The 16,879-nt window shown below is 42.9% G+C and overlaps 1 protein-coding gene across 6 annotated transcripts in view; it reads right to left on the reverse strand.

Moving 5' to 3' along the window:
* Window positions 1-16,879, reverse strand: part of CUBN (cubilin) — a 282,579-nt gene that overhangs the window by 157,948 nt on the left and 107,752 nt on the right. For all 6 annotated transcript variants that reach the window (XM_061126294.1, XM_061126293.1, XM_061126296.1 and 3 more), the window contains one exon: window positions 9,288-9,438. In XM_061126294.1, the coding sequence (XP_060982277.1) occupies window positions 9,288-9,438 (151 nt within the window). The remainder of the gene's footprint in view (window positions 1-9,287; window positions 9,439-16,879) is intronic.

Here is a 16,879-nt window from a genome sequence, read left to right on the forward strand (position 1 = left end):
CACTTTTCTCTGGGACATTCTATTACCGCCCAGCAGGAAATGACACGGGAGAGCAATTCGTCAGCAGCAGAGAGAAAGGTCTCGGCCTGAGATGAGGACCAGACAGTATGATTCACAGCCCAGCCTTACAAGCCTGCCCCGGAATCTCTGCTGACCACAATTTAAAAATCACTTTCCCTCTGAGCACTGCACCTCCAGATTGCTGTGGATGTCTGCCTCTCACAGAAGCAGGAGACAGGACAGACCACACGAAATAAAATCTAAGCTCTTATGATGGCCCTTCCTTATCCACTAGGCTCTGACAACCCTCTCTGCCTCAACTTCTGCCCTCCCTTCAGCTCAGGATTTTCTCAATCATTTGTTCATTATTGCCCTTCTAAGGAAGCTGTTGGATATTTTTTTTTACCAACTGCTCAAAAAATTTAATATCACAGATATACTATATATCTGCTCTGTACTCTGTGTATCTGTGCTTTATACATAAAGCATAAGATATTTTCAAGAAGCAATTTTGAATCCCAATAAGCTATTTGGGGTTGTTGTTTGGAACCTGTGCTTTAGATCAGCAGTCCCCAACCTTTTTGGCACCAGGGACTTGTTTTGTGGAAGACAACTTTTCCACAGACCAAGGCAAAGAGGATGGTCATGGGATGATTCAAGTGCATTACATTTACTGTACACTTTATTTCTCTTATTATTACATTAGCTCTGCCTCTGATCATCAGGCATTGGATCCCAGAGTTTGGGGACTCCTGCTCTACATGAAATATTTGCCTGTTGAAAAACTTTGGCACCATCAACTCAAGTCTCCCTGCTTTTGCTTAGAAATGTCTCTGTCTCCCAGATATTTGACTGATTCTTGTTTCTTCTTTAAAACTCAGTGCACATATCAAAGCAGCCTGGAGGGCCTCTCAAAGCAGACCTGAGGCCAGCCTAGGTCTCCTCCCAGCCCCCAGGACATCACGGTCATGGATTCTGCACTCGGTGTATCTGTCTGTCTCCCCTACCACATGACTACCTCCCTGAGGTCAAGGATGCTGTCTCCTTCTTCGCTGTTATGGGCTGAACTGTGCCTCTCCCACTGCCCCCCCCCCCCCACCTCAAATCAACACACTGAAGCACTAACCCCCAGCACCTCAGAATGTGACGGCATTTGGACACAGGGCCACTAAAGAGGTAATAAAGGCAGAGTAAGGCTGCCAGAGGGGGCCCTAATCCAACCTGACTAGCCTCCTTACACAAGTAGAAAACTCGGACACGCAGAGACATCAGTAGGTTCACATAGACAAGGCCATGCAAGGACATGTAGTAGGAAGGAGGACCCCTTCCAGGGCTGTACAGTGAGCTCTTGTCTGACACCCGGAAATGAAGTGTCCGAAGAGACTTTACTGATGGGGTGCCCGGGCAGAAAGAAGGAAGGTAAGGGAACCTAGGAGAACTGCTCTGCCATGTGGCTCATAGTCTTGGGTTTTATGGTGATGGGGTTAGTTTCCAGGCTGTCTCTGGCCAATCACTCTGAAGGCTGCCATCTGCAAATCCAAACATAGAGGCCTCAGGAGAAACCAAACCTGCCAGCACCTGGATCTTAGACTTCAGCCTCCAGAACCATGAGCAATAAATTTCTGTTGTTTGAGCCACCTGATGTTGATATTCTATTATGGCAGACTGAGCAAACAAATGCACTCTCTACATTCTACAAACACCATGCCCAGATCCTGGTTGTGAATAAAGATACACCCGCTGGTTGACTGAATGAATGACTGAATGAAACATGTCCTGTTCAGAGGCCCGGAGTAATCACTACCACATGATGCAAAACCACAAACTGCCTAGTCTTTGGAAGGAGACCCATGGATCTACTCACAGAGCCCAGTTTATTGGGTCCCACACTCTCAGGCCAATTGCCCAGCACTCGCCTGTAAGGCCAATGGCTAACGGAATTACAAAAGATAAAACCTTTGTCTTCAAAGGGTGAGCTTCCCAGAAACTCCAGCCCACAAAGTCTAAGTCACAAAAGGAATAAAAATGACAAATTAGAAGAATTCCCCTGAAAGACCAACAATAACAAAGACTATTGAAATGACTTCCTGAGGGAAAGAACAGAGGGAAGGTTTATAAGAAACATGGCTGACCTCAAGGAGGTTCTTGGCCAGGACTCTCAAAATGCATTTTTTAGAAGCGCTTTGACACAGTTCTGCATGTCCACAGGTGGTCCAGAAGGCGCTGGCTCACATTCAAATAAAGCCAGTCTTGCAGGATCAGGATACGGCTTTCATAAACCCCCAGCCAATTTCTGAAAAACCCTCAAGGCTCAAGAAATCTTGTTACTAGCTAAAAAAATGATAAAATGGAAACAGCCCCCATTCAAGAGGCTGATGTCATCTGTCTCTGCAAAGAAAAGGCCAGGCTCTCCTTTGTGAGAGCGCAGGGTGACATCACCTCCCATCCGTGCCCTTCACCCTTCCTCTGCTGCTCCCAGTTGGGGGGGTGGGGCAGTTCTCCCTTGGCAAATGTCACTCTTTCACTCACAAAGCTCCTTGACCTTGTTTGTTTGCTGGATTCCATTGCCAAGTGAAAGACGGCCCCTGGGAGGGGTGACCAGAGCGGGTGAGGGGGTGTGCGCAGCTGGCCTGGGGGGCCCTATTCACACAGTGCTCAGAAGGTTCTGTATTTCCTTCAGCAACCCAGACGCAGGCCTCTGGGCCGAATGCAGCCCCCGGACAATGCTGTCAGCGCTGAATACTGTGGACCGTTTAGCCAGGCAGTGCAACTGTGGCCATTTCTTTCTTTGCAGAGTGGGATTCTCTTTGATGGTTTGCAGAAAGGCAGGGCTCACAGTGCCGCTTTAAAGATGCGCCCACAGAGAAAGCCCGGATTGGGGGCCCAGTTTCTCAGAACAAACAGAAGATTTGTGTGGGCCACACAGAGGTACATTTTGAGAGCGGGTTTATGGATTAGTGGGCCACATGAATGACGTGCACGGGGATTCTCCTCCAGCAGCCATGGTCAGGAAATGATGCCACTGCCGATTCTGAGCTCCTGATGAAGAGGGTTTTAGAGTTCTCACTGCATCATTTAGGAGAGAGTGGGCGGGGAAAGAGGCCTGAAAGGAGATTTGATTCTAGTGGGAAGAAGCAGTTGCTTTGATCAGGTGAGTAAGAACAGCTTCCCAGCCAGCGTCACCCTGGGTGTCCTGGGCCCTGAGATGGAGATCCGAGGGGGCTGTGCTCAGATCCATGGACACACGTGCACGCACATACATACACATTCAAGAATATTTCTACTGTACTTTAAAAAATTGAGGCTCACTTTTAATTGTATTGTTTGGCTCTTGTACTTGTTTTACATTTATTTCTCTGCATTTTGCATTTTATTTTGTATTAAAATCCCACAACATGCCACATTGTTTCAGTGCTTCCAGATCCTACTCAAAAGTCATCTCTTTGAAGTCAAAGACAAATACTGCGTGATACTGCTTACATGCGGAATACAAAAAATACGACACACTAGTGAATACAACAACAACAAAATAGAAGCAGACACACAGTCAGAGGAAACAAACTCTATCTAGTGTTACTAGAACTAGGAACCAAACTCTAGTGGTTACTGGTGGGGAGGGAGGGAAGGACTAGGGCAATATGGGGTGGGGGCGGGGGGAAGGTACCAAACTACTGCGTGTAAGATGGACTCAAAGATACACTGTACAACATGGGAAATACAGCCAATATTTTGTAATAACTGTAAATGAAAGTAACCTTCAAAAACTGTATAAAATTTTTTAAGTTACAAGAAAAACAAAGAACTGAAAACTAACATTATTTCAAGTGAACATGGTTAGATATGAGTCATTTTTTTTCTTTGTAAGTACATGTGATACTTCAAGGTCATAAATGCTTCAGTGTCCAGATAATCTCCCCAAAAAAGATGCATACAAAGAAATTTATCTGACATCAGAAGGGTTTGCAGGAAAGAGACGGTATGACCCCTACGTGGCCCGAGCCCCTAACAGTGGGGTACCCAAAGCAACTGCTTCACTCTCCAGCGCCCCCAGCACAGTTCCCTGTGAAACTGGACTCCAGCTGCACTGGCCTGTGGGCCCCTCACCCTGACCCTGCTCCCTCCCACCACATGGTCCTTCTTCTACTGGGAACCCTTCCCCTTCTCCTCTTTGCCTGCTTAACTCCTGCTTAGTCTTAGGTTTTAGTTCAAACGTCCCGCCCTCAAACACTAGCCTCCTGTGCACATCAAATCCCCTTTTGTGTGCTCCCGGGGCATCATCACACAGCTGATATTATATAGATTTGTGCATTTATTTGCTAGATGGCTACTTCTGAGAGTAGGACCCAGGCCTGCGGGTAGGAGTCACACAGGGTCCCCAGTCCTAGCACAGCATCTGGCCCCAAACAGTTCCTAATATCTGTGGAAGGAACACATGGATGACTAAAAATCAGATCTATGTCTTCAATTTACCAGCAGTGGGTGAGAAGTGAGGGAACCTCCTCCAACAGAGACCTCCTTCCTGACCCTTGTGGTTCCTGTTGTCCCCTTTTCTTGGGCTGCCTTGAATTAAGGACCTAGTTCAGATGCAGAGTATAAACTCAGGGCTGTGTAGCTACTGAATATGACAGTTAATTTTGCACAGAACTATATCACTAACAGTTCACCTTCTAGAAAGTTCTTCCCAAGCATAATTTATATCTAGTGGGCAACACAGAGTTTAGAAAAAAATTGTTCAGTTCTGGTCCCGTCTGGCAGAATATTGCTTTACGAAATATTGCCGAACTCTGATTCCAAACCTAGCAAGTTTTCAGCCATTGGGAGTAAGTTTTGAAAAAATAAACAGGAAAAGAGAACAGACAGAGGCTGTCTTTGACTCTCCCAAATGAAGACAGGTTCCAAATGGACCTGGAAGAAAAAGCTTTTCCCAACCAAAACCCAAAGCTTTCAGGAGAGGATTCAGCCATGCCTAGGACACTGACTGGAGGAACCCATGACACAGTCATCCAGTGTACTCAAAGTTATCCATTAAATCATCTTCCTTGGTGTGGTCTTAGTGATGTAGTTATGCAGTGGAGCCAATAATGACCATGAAGTCACACTCCTTAGTGTGGCCCTGGGCTGGTATGGCTATAACAGCCAGGAGGGGAGAGGAAGCAGTCTACTGAAGAAAAGGATATTGCCAGCAAAACAAATTACTGCTCCTAAAATTGTCCATCCTAGCTGCATGGCAGAATTCCTTAGGGAGCTTTTGATAATTAAGGATAGTCAAGGTCCCACTGCAGATCAATGGAATCCCATCTCTGCATATTGGAACCCATGCACTGGTACTCAGGAAAACTTCCAGGTAATTCCAGTGCCACGTGTCTCAGGCTGAGGACCATGTCCCTACCCCTGAGCCTTGTGAGTGGCATTTCTTACTTTCCACTTTCTGTCTCAGTGTTGGAAGGATAAGAGCTGGGGCCCCAGTGAGGAAGAACCTCACTGCTTCAGAGACTGCTTCAGAGATTAAAGAAGAGAAAACTTTCCAAGTATGGTCTACAGAGATATTCCATCAGCATCACCTATGAACTTCTCAAAACTGCAGATTCATGGGCCTTACCTCAGCGCGTACATCAGAATCTGTTTCTTAGCAAGATCTCCAGTGATGCATATCCACAAGGAAGTTTGAGAAACACTGTTCTGGAAAATACCCCTTGTCCTTGAAAAATCTGGGTCATGTTCCAAGATCTTCCATATTTCTTCTAGGTCTTTCCACACTGTCTCTAGATCCCTTTGGGTCAGGCATTTGAGTCACCCTATTTCTGAATCACAGAATACTAAAGATGGACTGTACTACAAAGATGCATCAATTCAGGCCCTTCATTTAATAGATCAAAAAAATTGACATTCCAAGGTTAAATCTTGAGGAAGAGGACAATGCAGAACTTTCACAAGCTTAATTATCACAGCTCATGTGCTTGGGAATTCATAATCTATATTTCAATTATACTGTGGCTTACCATCAAATATTTTTAAATACTGACCCATGTGTGTTTGTGTGTTAGTCACTCAGTCATGTCTGACTCTTTGCAATCCCATGGACTGTAACCCACCAGGCTCCTCTCTCCATGGAATTCTCCAGGCAAGAAAAGTGGAGTGGGTTGGCATTCCTTTCTGCAGGGGATCTTCCTGACCCAGGGGTCGAACCTGGGACTCCGGCATTGCGGGCGAATTTTTTATCACCTGAGCCACTAGGGAAGCCCCCAAAACTCCCATTCTTATCTCAATCTCCAGTTCACAATAACAGAACACCTTACACTCTTGAGTATATAATAGAGATCTTCAGTTGTGTGTGAAATGGTAGAGACCTAATATAAGCAGAAGATATTAAGAAGAAGTGGCCAGAATACACAGAAGAACTATAAAAACTACATAAAAAAGATCTTCATGACCCAGATAAACACAATGGTGTGATCACTCCCCTAGAGCCAGACATTCTGGAATGCAAAGTCAAGTGGGCCTTTGAAAGTATCACTACAAACAAAGCTAGTGGAGGTGATAGAATTCCAGCTGAGCTATTTCAAATCCTAAAAGATGATGCTGTTAAAGTATTGTACTCGATATGCCAGCAAATTTGGAAAACTCAGCAGTGGCCACAGGACTAGAAAGGGTCAGTTTCATTCCAATCCCAAAGAAAGGCAATGCTAAAGAATGCTCAAACTACTGCACAATTGCACTCATCTCACACACTAGCAAAGTAATACTCAAAATTTCCAAGCAAGGCTTCGACAGTACGTGAACTGTGAACTTCCAGATGCTCAAGCTGGATTAGAAAAGGCAAAGGATGGGTTGCCAACATCCGATGGATGATCAAAAAAGCAAGAGAATTCCAGAAAAACACTTACTTCTGCTTTATGGACTACACCAAAGCCTTTGACTGTGTGGATCACAACAAACTGTAGAAAATCCTTAAAGAGATGGGATACCAGACCACCTTAGCTGCCTCCTGAGAAATCTGTATGCAGGTCAAGAAGCAATAGTTAGAACTAGATGTGGAACAATGGACTGGTTCCAAATTGGGAAAGGAGTTTGTCAAGGCTTATATTGTCACCTTGCTTATTTAACTTACTCTCCACTGGTGGCTCAGACTGTAAATCGTCTGCCTCCAATGCAGGAGACCTGGGTTCAATCCCTGGGTCAGGAAGATACCCTGGAGAAGGAAATGGCAACCCACTCCAGTACACTTGCCTGGAAAATCCCATGGATGGAGGAGCCTGGTAGGCGATAGTCCATGGGGTCCCAAAGAGTCGGACACAACTGACTGACTTCACTTTCTTTCTTTCTTTTTTTCTTTAACTTATATTCAGAGTACATCATGCAAAATGCTGGGCTGGATGAAGCACAAGCTGGAATCAAGATTGCCAGGAGAAATACCAGTAACCTCAAATACACAGATGACACCATCCTTATGGCAGAAAGCAAAGAACTAAAGAGCCTCTTGATGAAAGTGAAGAGGAGAGTGAAAATATTGGCTTAAAACTCAACATTCAAAAAACTTAACATCATGACATCCAGTCCTATCACCTCATGGCACACAGATGGGGAAACAATGGAAACAGTGACAGACTTTATTTTCTTCGGCTCCAAAATCACTGTAGATGGTGACTGCAGCCATGAAATTAAAAGACGCTTGCTCCTTGGAAGAAAAGTTATGACCAACCTAGACAGCATATTAAAAAGCAGACATTAATTGCCAACAAAGGTTCATCTAGTCAAAGCTCTGGTTTTTCCAGTAGTCATGTATGGATGTGAGAGTTGCACTCCAAAGAAAGCTGAGCGCAGAAGAATTGATGCTTTTGAACTGTGGTTTTGGAGAAGACTCTTGAAAGTCCCTTGGACTGCAAGGAAAGCCAACCAGTCAATCCTAAAGGAAATCAGTCCTGAATATTCATGGAAGGACTGATGTTGAAGCTGAAACTCCAATACTTTGACCACATGATGCTAAGAACTGACACAGTATAAAAGCCCCTGATGCTTGGAAAGATTGAAGGCAGGAGGAGAAAGGGATGACAGAGGATGAGATGGTTGGGTGGTATCACCGACTTAATGGACATGAGTTTGAGCAAGCTCCGGGAGTTGGTGATGGACAGGGAAGCTCGGCGTGCTGGAGTCCATGGGGTCGCAGAGACAGACACGAATGAGTGACTGAACTGAACTGAACTGAGTGTTGCGGAGCATATAATTAATGCCCCATGATGTTAAAAACCCTCAACACACCTTCGGGTGCTCTCAATCTGGGCTCACACTGTTTATGACAGTGGGACCACAGCTTAGGATGTCTGTGTGTGATCCCCAGTGTAACATGGCCACTCTACTTCTCTCTCAGATTGACTGAATCATACAAGGGAGCCCTATGCCCTTGGCTGAGAACTGCTCATGAAATAATCACAAGGACTACATTTTCAGGTCTGGGTCACTCTAGGACTGTGGTCCTCCAATGTACTCACCAGGGACACTAGTTAAGACACAGACTATTGGGTTTCCCTCATAGTCTGTTATTCAGCATCTGCGGGATGGGTCGATATTTCTCACAGATCCTACGAGACACTGCCTTGGGGGACCAGGTTCTGAGAAGCACTGCCCTGAGGACCTCTCCCTCTTCACTGGGTCACATGAGGTTAGTCTAGAAGTTTCAGAACTTGTGTCTAAAACAAATTTGCATCTTCACAGGAGTGATGATGCCTGCCAGCTTTCAGAACCGCCAGCTTGCAGGAGGCTCTCATGTGCCCTCCTCAAGCACATGGCCTGTCCTTGGCTTGGTGCATCAGAGGCTCAGGCTTCCTGCTCGGTCCCCTCACAGCCCAATCCTCCCCCTCACCCGCCTACTCTCTCTGGCTCTCACTCCTTCCTTCCTTTCCCTGTCACTCCTTCTCTGATCAGTGTCAAGGTGAGTCTTAAATCTCATTCTACTGCACTCTCCTGAGAGACCCCATCGCGCCTTGTGGTCTGCTGGCCACAACGAGGTTCAGGTCTTCATCCCTTGAAACCTCCTGATGCTCCCACCTCCTAAAGTGGATACCCAAATCCTGTCCACTTGGACTTCACTTCCTGTCTTAACCCCAAGAGGATTCCATTCTCCGAGAACCACCAATGTCTGAGTAAACTTTCTAAAGCCTGGCACCATTCATGTTCCACTTTTGGTGGATGGAATTGTTTTCAAACGTGGAATTGAAAAGGGAACGATGCTTGGTCAAAGAGCAACTACCAAATATGACTGAGATCAGCAGGGGCTTGGGGGGGCAGCTTACCTTGGATGAACCACTGCATCTGAAATCCTTTCTCTTGGTGACCAACTCCATCCGTATAAAACAGCACATGAAACGTGGAGCCAGTGGTGCTCCCTGAAGGTGGAATGTCTGTTCCACAGAAGCGCTTCATCCGCTGTGGGCCATCATAGAGCTGAAATCGGAGAGAAAACAGCAGCCTGAAGAGCAAAGTCCACGCATGCAGCTAAAGCTGTTTCTTGGTTCAAAAGTTAAGGGTCAATCTACTTAGGTGGGCTGAGTCCAGGAATTAAAAATAGATAATTATATGCAGAGAGAGGTCCCTCCAAGGTATAATCCAGGCATAGAAGACAAAAATGCTGGCCTGGATGAGATGGATTCACATATGAATCACATTTAAGAGATGCTAGATGAATAACAGTATTACAACTGTAAGTTTTAAAAATAAATACTAACCATAAACAATCAGACAGTTTAGAAAGTTCTGAAAGGAAAATAACAAAAATTAATCCCACTGAAAGTGAACCATTGTTAATATTTTGTTAGTACCAGAAGCTTCTCTTACCAACATTTTTTTCATTTGTTTGTATATATACATGTACATCTATGTGCAAGGAAATGTGTGAATATGTGTGTATCAATTTGGGCTACACATTTAATTGTGTTCCCCATTTTTCACTAAGGTTGTCATTAAATAGGCTATGTAAACATTTTTAAGAGTGGCATAACATACCGCTAATATGCTGTATTTACATTACAATTCTGCTATTGTTCACTTAGTTAGTGCTACTTGCTTGGTCACGACGGACTATTTGCAACCCCATGGACTTTAGCCTATCAGGCTAAATGGCAGCCCACTCCAGTATTCTTGCCAGGCCCATGGGATTTCCCCGGCCAGAATACTGGAGTGGGTTGCCATTTTCTTCTCCAATTGTTCACTTAAGATATTTCCAATTTGAGGGCAAATAAATATAAATCTTTGTTTGATAGTTTAAATTTCTTTTAGGAAAGATTCCTCTAAAGGGAGTGAATCAAAAGAACAGGATCTTTCATGGCTCTAGATATGTATTATTAAATTTCTCACCAGAAATTTTACACAAATTTATTCTCCCACCAGAAGTTTATGGAAATATTTCTTACAGTACAACTTTGGCAATTTTGACTAAAATTATTATTAAAACTGGGGCTAATAGTGCAAATTTGTTTTCTGTTTGTAGTTGTCTGAATTTGTTAACTTCGGGATTGGGACTTTTTTCATGATTCTTATGCATTTCTTTTTCTTCTTTTGGAACTTTTCTGCTGAGGTCTTTGCCCATTTTCCCACTGAGGTGTTCATATACTCTGTTGTGTACACTTTATCTGCTTAATTTCATTAGATACATCTCCAAACTAAAAAAAAAAAAACTTTCTGCCATCTCTCTCTCTTCAATCAGGAAAAAATAATGATAATCCACAAAGATTTGCTTCCTTAGGACTCAGAACATTGTATTTTCTTTTCATCCCCTAGTGTCCACATTAAACACTTTGTTCTACTTACCCTTGGGATGTGCTGCCTGTTACAATAAAACAGAAAATGTCTGATCACGGGCTTCCTTTATTCTTCCCTTGGAGAGTACATACATGTGCATGTATGTGTGAGTGTATGTGTAATTGTATGTATTTGTATGTAAATGTAGCATCTGGATTCGACAAATTCCATACTGACAAAATTATTTTTATTAGCTGAAATGTTATGATAGAAAATACCATTTGAAACATATTGACCCAAGCATAGAAAACTTCATAATCAAATTCTACAAATCCCCTCCATGAAGCCTTCCCTAATCCCTGTAGACAGTCATAAATGAGCTTTCCTTTGAAATCCCTAAGCTTTTCATTTGTGGAAATCATCACATTCTGGTGATAGAGATGTGTGCCCATCTCCCCTACTGATTTCAAGTTTCTGTAGACCCCAGATCACCTTTCAAATCCCCACAAAGCCCAGCACAGGGCTTTGTCCAGGGCAGATTCCCGATATAGCTTCAGTGAAGAATTGCAACCACTTCCCCCACAATTGCACTCACTCACTCACTCACCCTTAGGTACAAACCTAAGCATTTTATACAAATGATAAAGATGGGGTTTATCTTTCAGTCTTATCCCTTCATCTTCCTTTTAATTTTTTAAATACTGCTGCTTTGAATATGTGTATTTATGATCAAGCTTCTAAGGTTGTAGATGATTGACAGAAGTCAAAAGAGGGGGTAAAAATGAGAGAAAGAAGAAAGCCACATAAAAAGAAGAGGAAACAAAAACAGCCCTTCACCTCCCATCTCGACCCCTCCAGCCACTGCAGGAGGTGGAGGTAGGGGAGGAGTCTGTGTTGCAACCTGTTTACTCCTAAACTACTGCTTCACTGTAGGGTATTTATTTCAGCCACAGAGTTCTTTTATTAAACCTAGTATATGAATTCCAATTCAAAACTAATTAATACAAAAATAAACATGCTGTTCCCAAGCCGAGGCATGATAAGCCAGAAAACACTCCACTGTTCTCCACTCCAAAAGGCTCATTTTCAACTTTTAGTGCAGTGATCAAAACTTTAATTACTTCATCTTTATCCAGCAAAACGAGGTAAGATTTCTCTAGGACCACAGTCACCCTGAACTTCACGGATCTTCTGAAACACTAGGTGACGTTGTTAGGAACCGTATTGAGATTCTTCAAGGTCAGAATCAGTGTAGTGTTTTCGCCTCCTAGCTCGGCAAGGTTAAGAAATGTGACATTTTCACATGACTTGGAGGGGATTTTTTTTTCTTCCTTCCGGATGGGATTACTTCATTGAAGGAGAGCCCCTGAATCCCAGTGGTTCTTAAATAACACACTGTGAATGGAATTGGGGGGTGGGGGCAAAGGGAGGGGGTTTGAGAGGAACAGTGATGAATAACAATTAGTTTCTTTTTGCCTTTGGAGGGGAGAGACTGATACATCAAAATAAGCATCAAATAGACATTGATGAAAATGCTTAAATATAATGTCAAATAAATTAATTAGTGTAGAACAAAATCTCTCTAGAAGAAAAATCCCATATCCCTAATTTTACATCCTTCTAAGGTTTACACTTAATTAAATCAGGGACTTTTTATTTATTCTCACACAGATGGCTAACGTCACCTCAACAATTCATTCCCGCGTAAATTTACCACACAAAAAGGAACAGTCATTTCTCAAAGTACACAAATACCGGTTACCATGGAAACCAGTTGGCGCCTGCTGCTCCTGATTTTGTTTTCAGAGCAGAATCTTAACCACAGGACATTCCAGCTGTGACTCATTGGGACTATTGGCCAGCACGCAGCTCGGTCCTGCGAAGGGTACCAGCTCCCCTGCTTTTAGAAAGCTTCAAGATTTATTCCTTCTGAACAGTATTTGAGGTTGGACTTGTGTCCATAGAAAGAAAACTTGTAGAAATTAAGAAGTAAAAGATTGACATTCTTACTTTGAATATGAAGGTCAAATTTGTACAACTGTGTTTAAAGGTTTGGGTTGGTTTGGTTTTTTTTAATACTTAAAATGCTGCTCATGTTTTCAAGTTGCCATTTAATGTATCTTCACATGTGGATCTGTGTATGTACAAAACCTCCTGTGTAGAATCTTATCAGCTGTTCTCTTAAGGAGAAGATTCATTTAGGATTTTTGTGTTTTAGATCTTCCACCCTCCACGCCAGCATGAAATATCTCAACCACTCTTAAGACACTCAAAGAGGAAGGAAATCTCTTGCCTAAGCCACATTTACCAACTTCTATCTACTTCCTTTGCGTGGGTTTGATGATTTGGTGCTTGCATGGCTGATGAGACCATTAGAGATTTCAGACTATGGTTGCAACATAAAATGATCTGTGGACTCCAAAATAGTATGGATTCATGCATACAAATGGAAGACAGAAAACCAAAGACTCACCACTGACAGAGTGAGATTTTTGTAAGACTAAGGTTTCTGTAGGTACTTTATGAATCACTGGAACTCAAGCCTGATGGAATGTCAGCTAGTGTCACCTGCTCCCTCAGTGTGAATCAACCTTATGAACTGTAAGATGCTCAGAAAAGAAATGTAGTTTTCAAGCACTGCTTTGTTGCTAAAGTCTTTGATGATTTTGAAAATTTGTGATCTTAATGAATGAAATTATAACTAACTCCTATCTCAGCTTGGGATGTACAGACAGACTTCTATCCTAAACTCATTTTAGAATGACAGTGAATAACAACTAAAACTCAACCCTTTCTATCATAGAAGTGAAGCGAAGTGTTAGTTGCTCAGTCACGTTCAACTCTTTGTGACCCCATGGACTGTAGCCTGCCAGGCTCCTCTGTCCATGGGATGCTCCAGGCAAGAATACTGGAGTGGGTTGCCATTCCCTTCTTCAGGGGATCTTCCCAACCCAGGGATCAAACCCGGGTCTCCTGCATTGCAGGCAGATTCTTTACCACTGAGCTACCAAGGAAGCCCTCTCTATTACAGATTGGCAGCTAGTTCATACTTTTCTAAGTACTGTTTTCCTTATTTACTTGAAATTTTTCTGGAAGAAAAAAATTTTTATAATGGAGCATTAATTTTAAGAATAATTAAATATAGCTCATATAAAGAAATTAAATCAAGAGCTTCTTTGGGAAGGTATCATTAAAATATGCAAACATTTCTGGAAAAAAATTTGGTCCATTTCCTATTACAAATCTTTAAAAACTCCAAAAGAACTTTATCCTTTAGAGTTTAGCATGTAGTTAAAATAATTCATCTGCTATGAGGGAGAATTCTAGGTGTAGTAGAGAGTTCCTAATGTTTTTAGAGAAGAAAACTTCTGGTCAATGTAAAGAAGATAGTTAAATTTCTGAGAACTACACTCAGTGAGTTCATAGAGTGGCTTTTGAAGGTCAAGGTCACTAGTAGAAGATTATATTTCAGTTGAGAGCAGGACAGTGATTGTACTGCAGGAACACATCAGAGTACACAATAAAGGACAGAAATGGTATGGCCCTAGAGGAAGCAGAAGATATTAAGAAGAGGTGGCCAGAATACACAGGGAAGCCTGGCGTGTTGCAGTCCATGGGGTTGCAAAGAGTCACACATGACTGAGTGACTGAACTGAGCTGAATATGGTCAGTGTTGGGCTCGAGACTCAAAGTCCAGTCTAGCTCTAAAATTCACTTAGAACATAAACTTGTGAAAATTACTTAACCTCCATAAGCTAAGAGTTCTTTGCAAACTTGGCCTCTTAATGGTACTTGTCTCAGGGCTGTTGTGGTTAGCAAACCAAAAGAACCATATAACAGTCCTGGCATATGGACTCAAACGTTATTCTAACTCTTGGTCAGTGGCAAAGGGAACCAACATTGCTTCTAAAGAAACTCTACCGGAAATAACTTTGACAGAAAATAATATATGATGGGTAGAAAGAATTTGAACTGACTCATGTAAAATATTTCTCAGAAATCATCCCTGGCAGACCAGACAGGGAAGCAAGAAATCAATGAATCACTTGGGAGGAGATGGAGGGCCATGGCGGGCAGGGTGTTGCTATGACAACCCAGTTTTGTGTGTAGACTGAGGCCATCCCTGCCATGTGGGGTGCAGAGCTCAGTGCAGATCATACAGTGGGGGAGTCTGAAAGCATGGAATGTGTGGGTGGAGGGAGGTAGTGGTTCATCACAGGGCTGGTGGCGAAGAGAACATTGGGCAATCTGTCAAGGCTGCCCTGGTGACAGATCAGGGAGCAACCACCGGATAGCAAAATAAGTGTGTTTTTTTCCTGTTGCAGCCTCCACCCCACTTTCCGTCTGGCCAGCCTGCAGCTCCGGCTGCTTGGCTACTGGAGCTCCAGAGAGGAGTAGGAACTGCCGAATTCTTGGAGCACCTCTTCAGATTTTCCCCACCCCAGCATCAACTGTACCAGGAACTACGGGAGCTGCTTTGTTAGAACAGTTACTGAGAACACTGTTGCCCAAGTTTACATGCAAATCTCCTGGATAAACTTGGAACTTTCAGAGTTTACTTTAAATCTGAAAGGCTTTGAGACGTTCTTGTAAGAACAGAAGAAACTGCCAAGCAAGATTCATCTAGGAGGGTAAAAGACCCCCACTATGGATGGCAAGAGCCTGGGCGGGGAGGTGGGGCGGGGGGGTGGTGTGGTAAAAATGCAATCCAGTTGTGGAAGATAAATTAGACAGATGCTTAAATAAACATGCATAAGCAGAGCACCGCTGGCTCTGTGACACCCCGGGGGGTGGCGGGGTGGGGGTGAAGGCTCCAGCAGGGGACACAAGGTTGGGCACAGTGCAGTTGGTACAGAGGCACATCTTACCCGCCCCCTACTCCCCTCTTCCCAGCAGGCACAGGAAAAGCCATCGCCATGTGCTGCAGGGTGGGGCAGGAAGCATGAGGTACCCGTCTAAAATTAAACAATGACTCACAACCCTGAGCTTTGCATGAGACCAAGAAACCCACTGAAAGCCCACATTTGGAATTATTTTGTGTCGCTCTGAATTAAAGGTTGGACTCCAATACAGACCATACGGTCACCTTTCCATGTGATGGCTAGTTGCTGTCCTCTCTTAATAGTGCATGGATATTTATTTCTGCTTTCTACATATTACTTATTTTAGATGCCACCAAGGCTGATTTGGGTTGGTTTGTTTGCCTGTTTTTTTTTTAACCATTGTTTAATCATGGATGCATGCAAATGTTTAACTACAAAGACATTTTATCTCAGCACTGTTTATAATAGTGGACATTTGCAAAGATTCTAAGTGTTCCTCAAGGAAAATGGGTAGTTGTATTGTGATGATGAAACATTTAATGTTGCAAATGATGTGGTGTAATAAATAACAAGGAGAAACATTCGCAAGCTACTGTTACATGTTTAAAAAGTCATTAAAGAATAATAGTAGAGAATTTAGGATGGAGGGGGGAAGAATGGGGGAAGGGATAATTAGGGAGCTTGGGATCAACATGTACACATTGCTGTATTTAAAATGGATAACCCTCTGCCTTACACAGGGCACTCTAGTCAATGTTACGGGGCAGCCTGGATGGAAGGGGGCTGGGGGAGAATGGATACATGTATTTAAGGCTGAGTCCTTCGCTGTCCACCTGAAACCGTCACAATGGTGTTAATCAGCTGGATTCCAACACAAAATAAAAAGTTTTAAGAATGCAAAAAAAAAAAAAGAATAGTATGTACAAAATGATCCTCTTTGAATTTTAAAATAAAATAGGGAGGGACTTTAGTAAGTAAATGTCACCAAATATTATCAGTAGTGATATAATTTGTGCTATTTTTATTTTATCTAGGTTTTTCTATATTTTCCAAATCGTCTGCAATGACTGTATTCCTATGTGATCAGATAAGTTTATTTTTTAAAGTATTATCTCTGGGACCCTATTGACATAGCAAGGTAGATATGTATTGGTAATATTTTTCCAGGCTCAGAATTTCATACCCTTTTAGGTTCTCAGATACCCAACTGGTCGACTAAAAATATTGTACTGTCTGTCTCTATCATCTTTTTCATGTATCTCAAGATTATCCCTGAAAATTAGCCCATTAAAATGTTATTATATAAGGTAATCTTCAGCATTAAT

The sequence above is a fragment of the Dama dama genome, chromosome 23 (genome assembly GCF_033118175.1).
Source record: "Dama dama isolate Ldn47 chromosome 23, ASM3311817v1, whole genome shotgun sequence".
NCBI classification, from domain to species: Eukaryota; Metazoa; Chordata; class Mammalia; order Artiodactyla; family Cervidae; genus Dama; species Dama dama.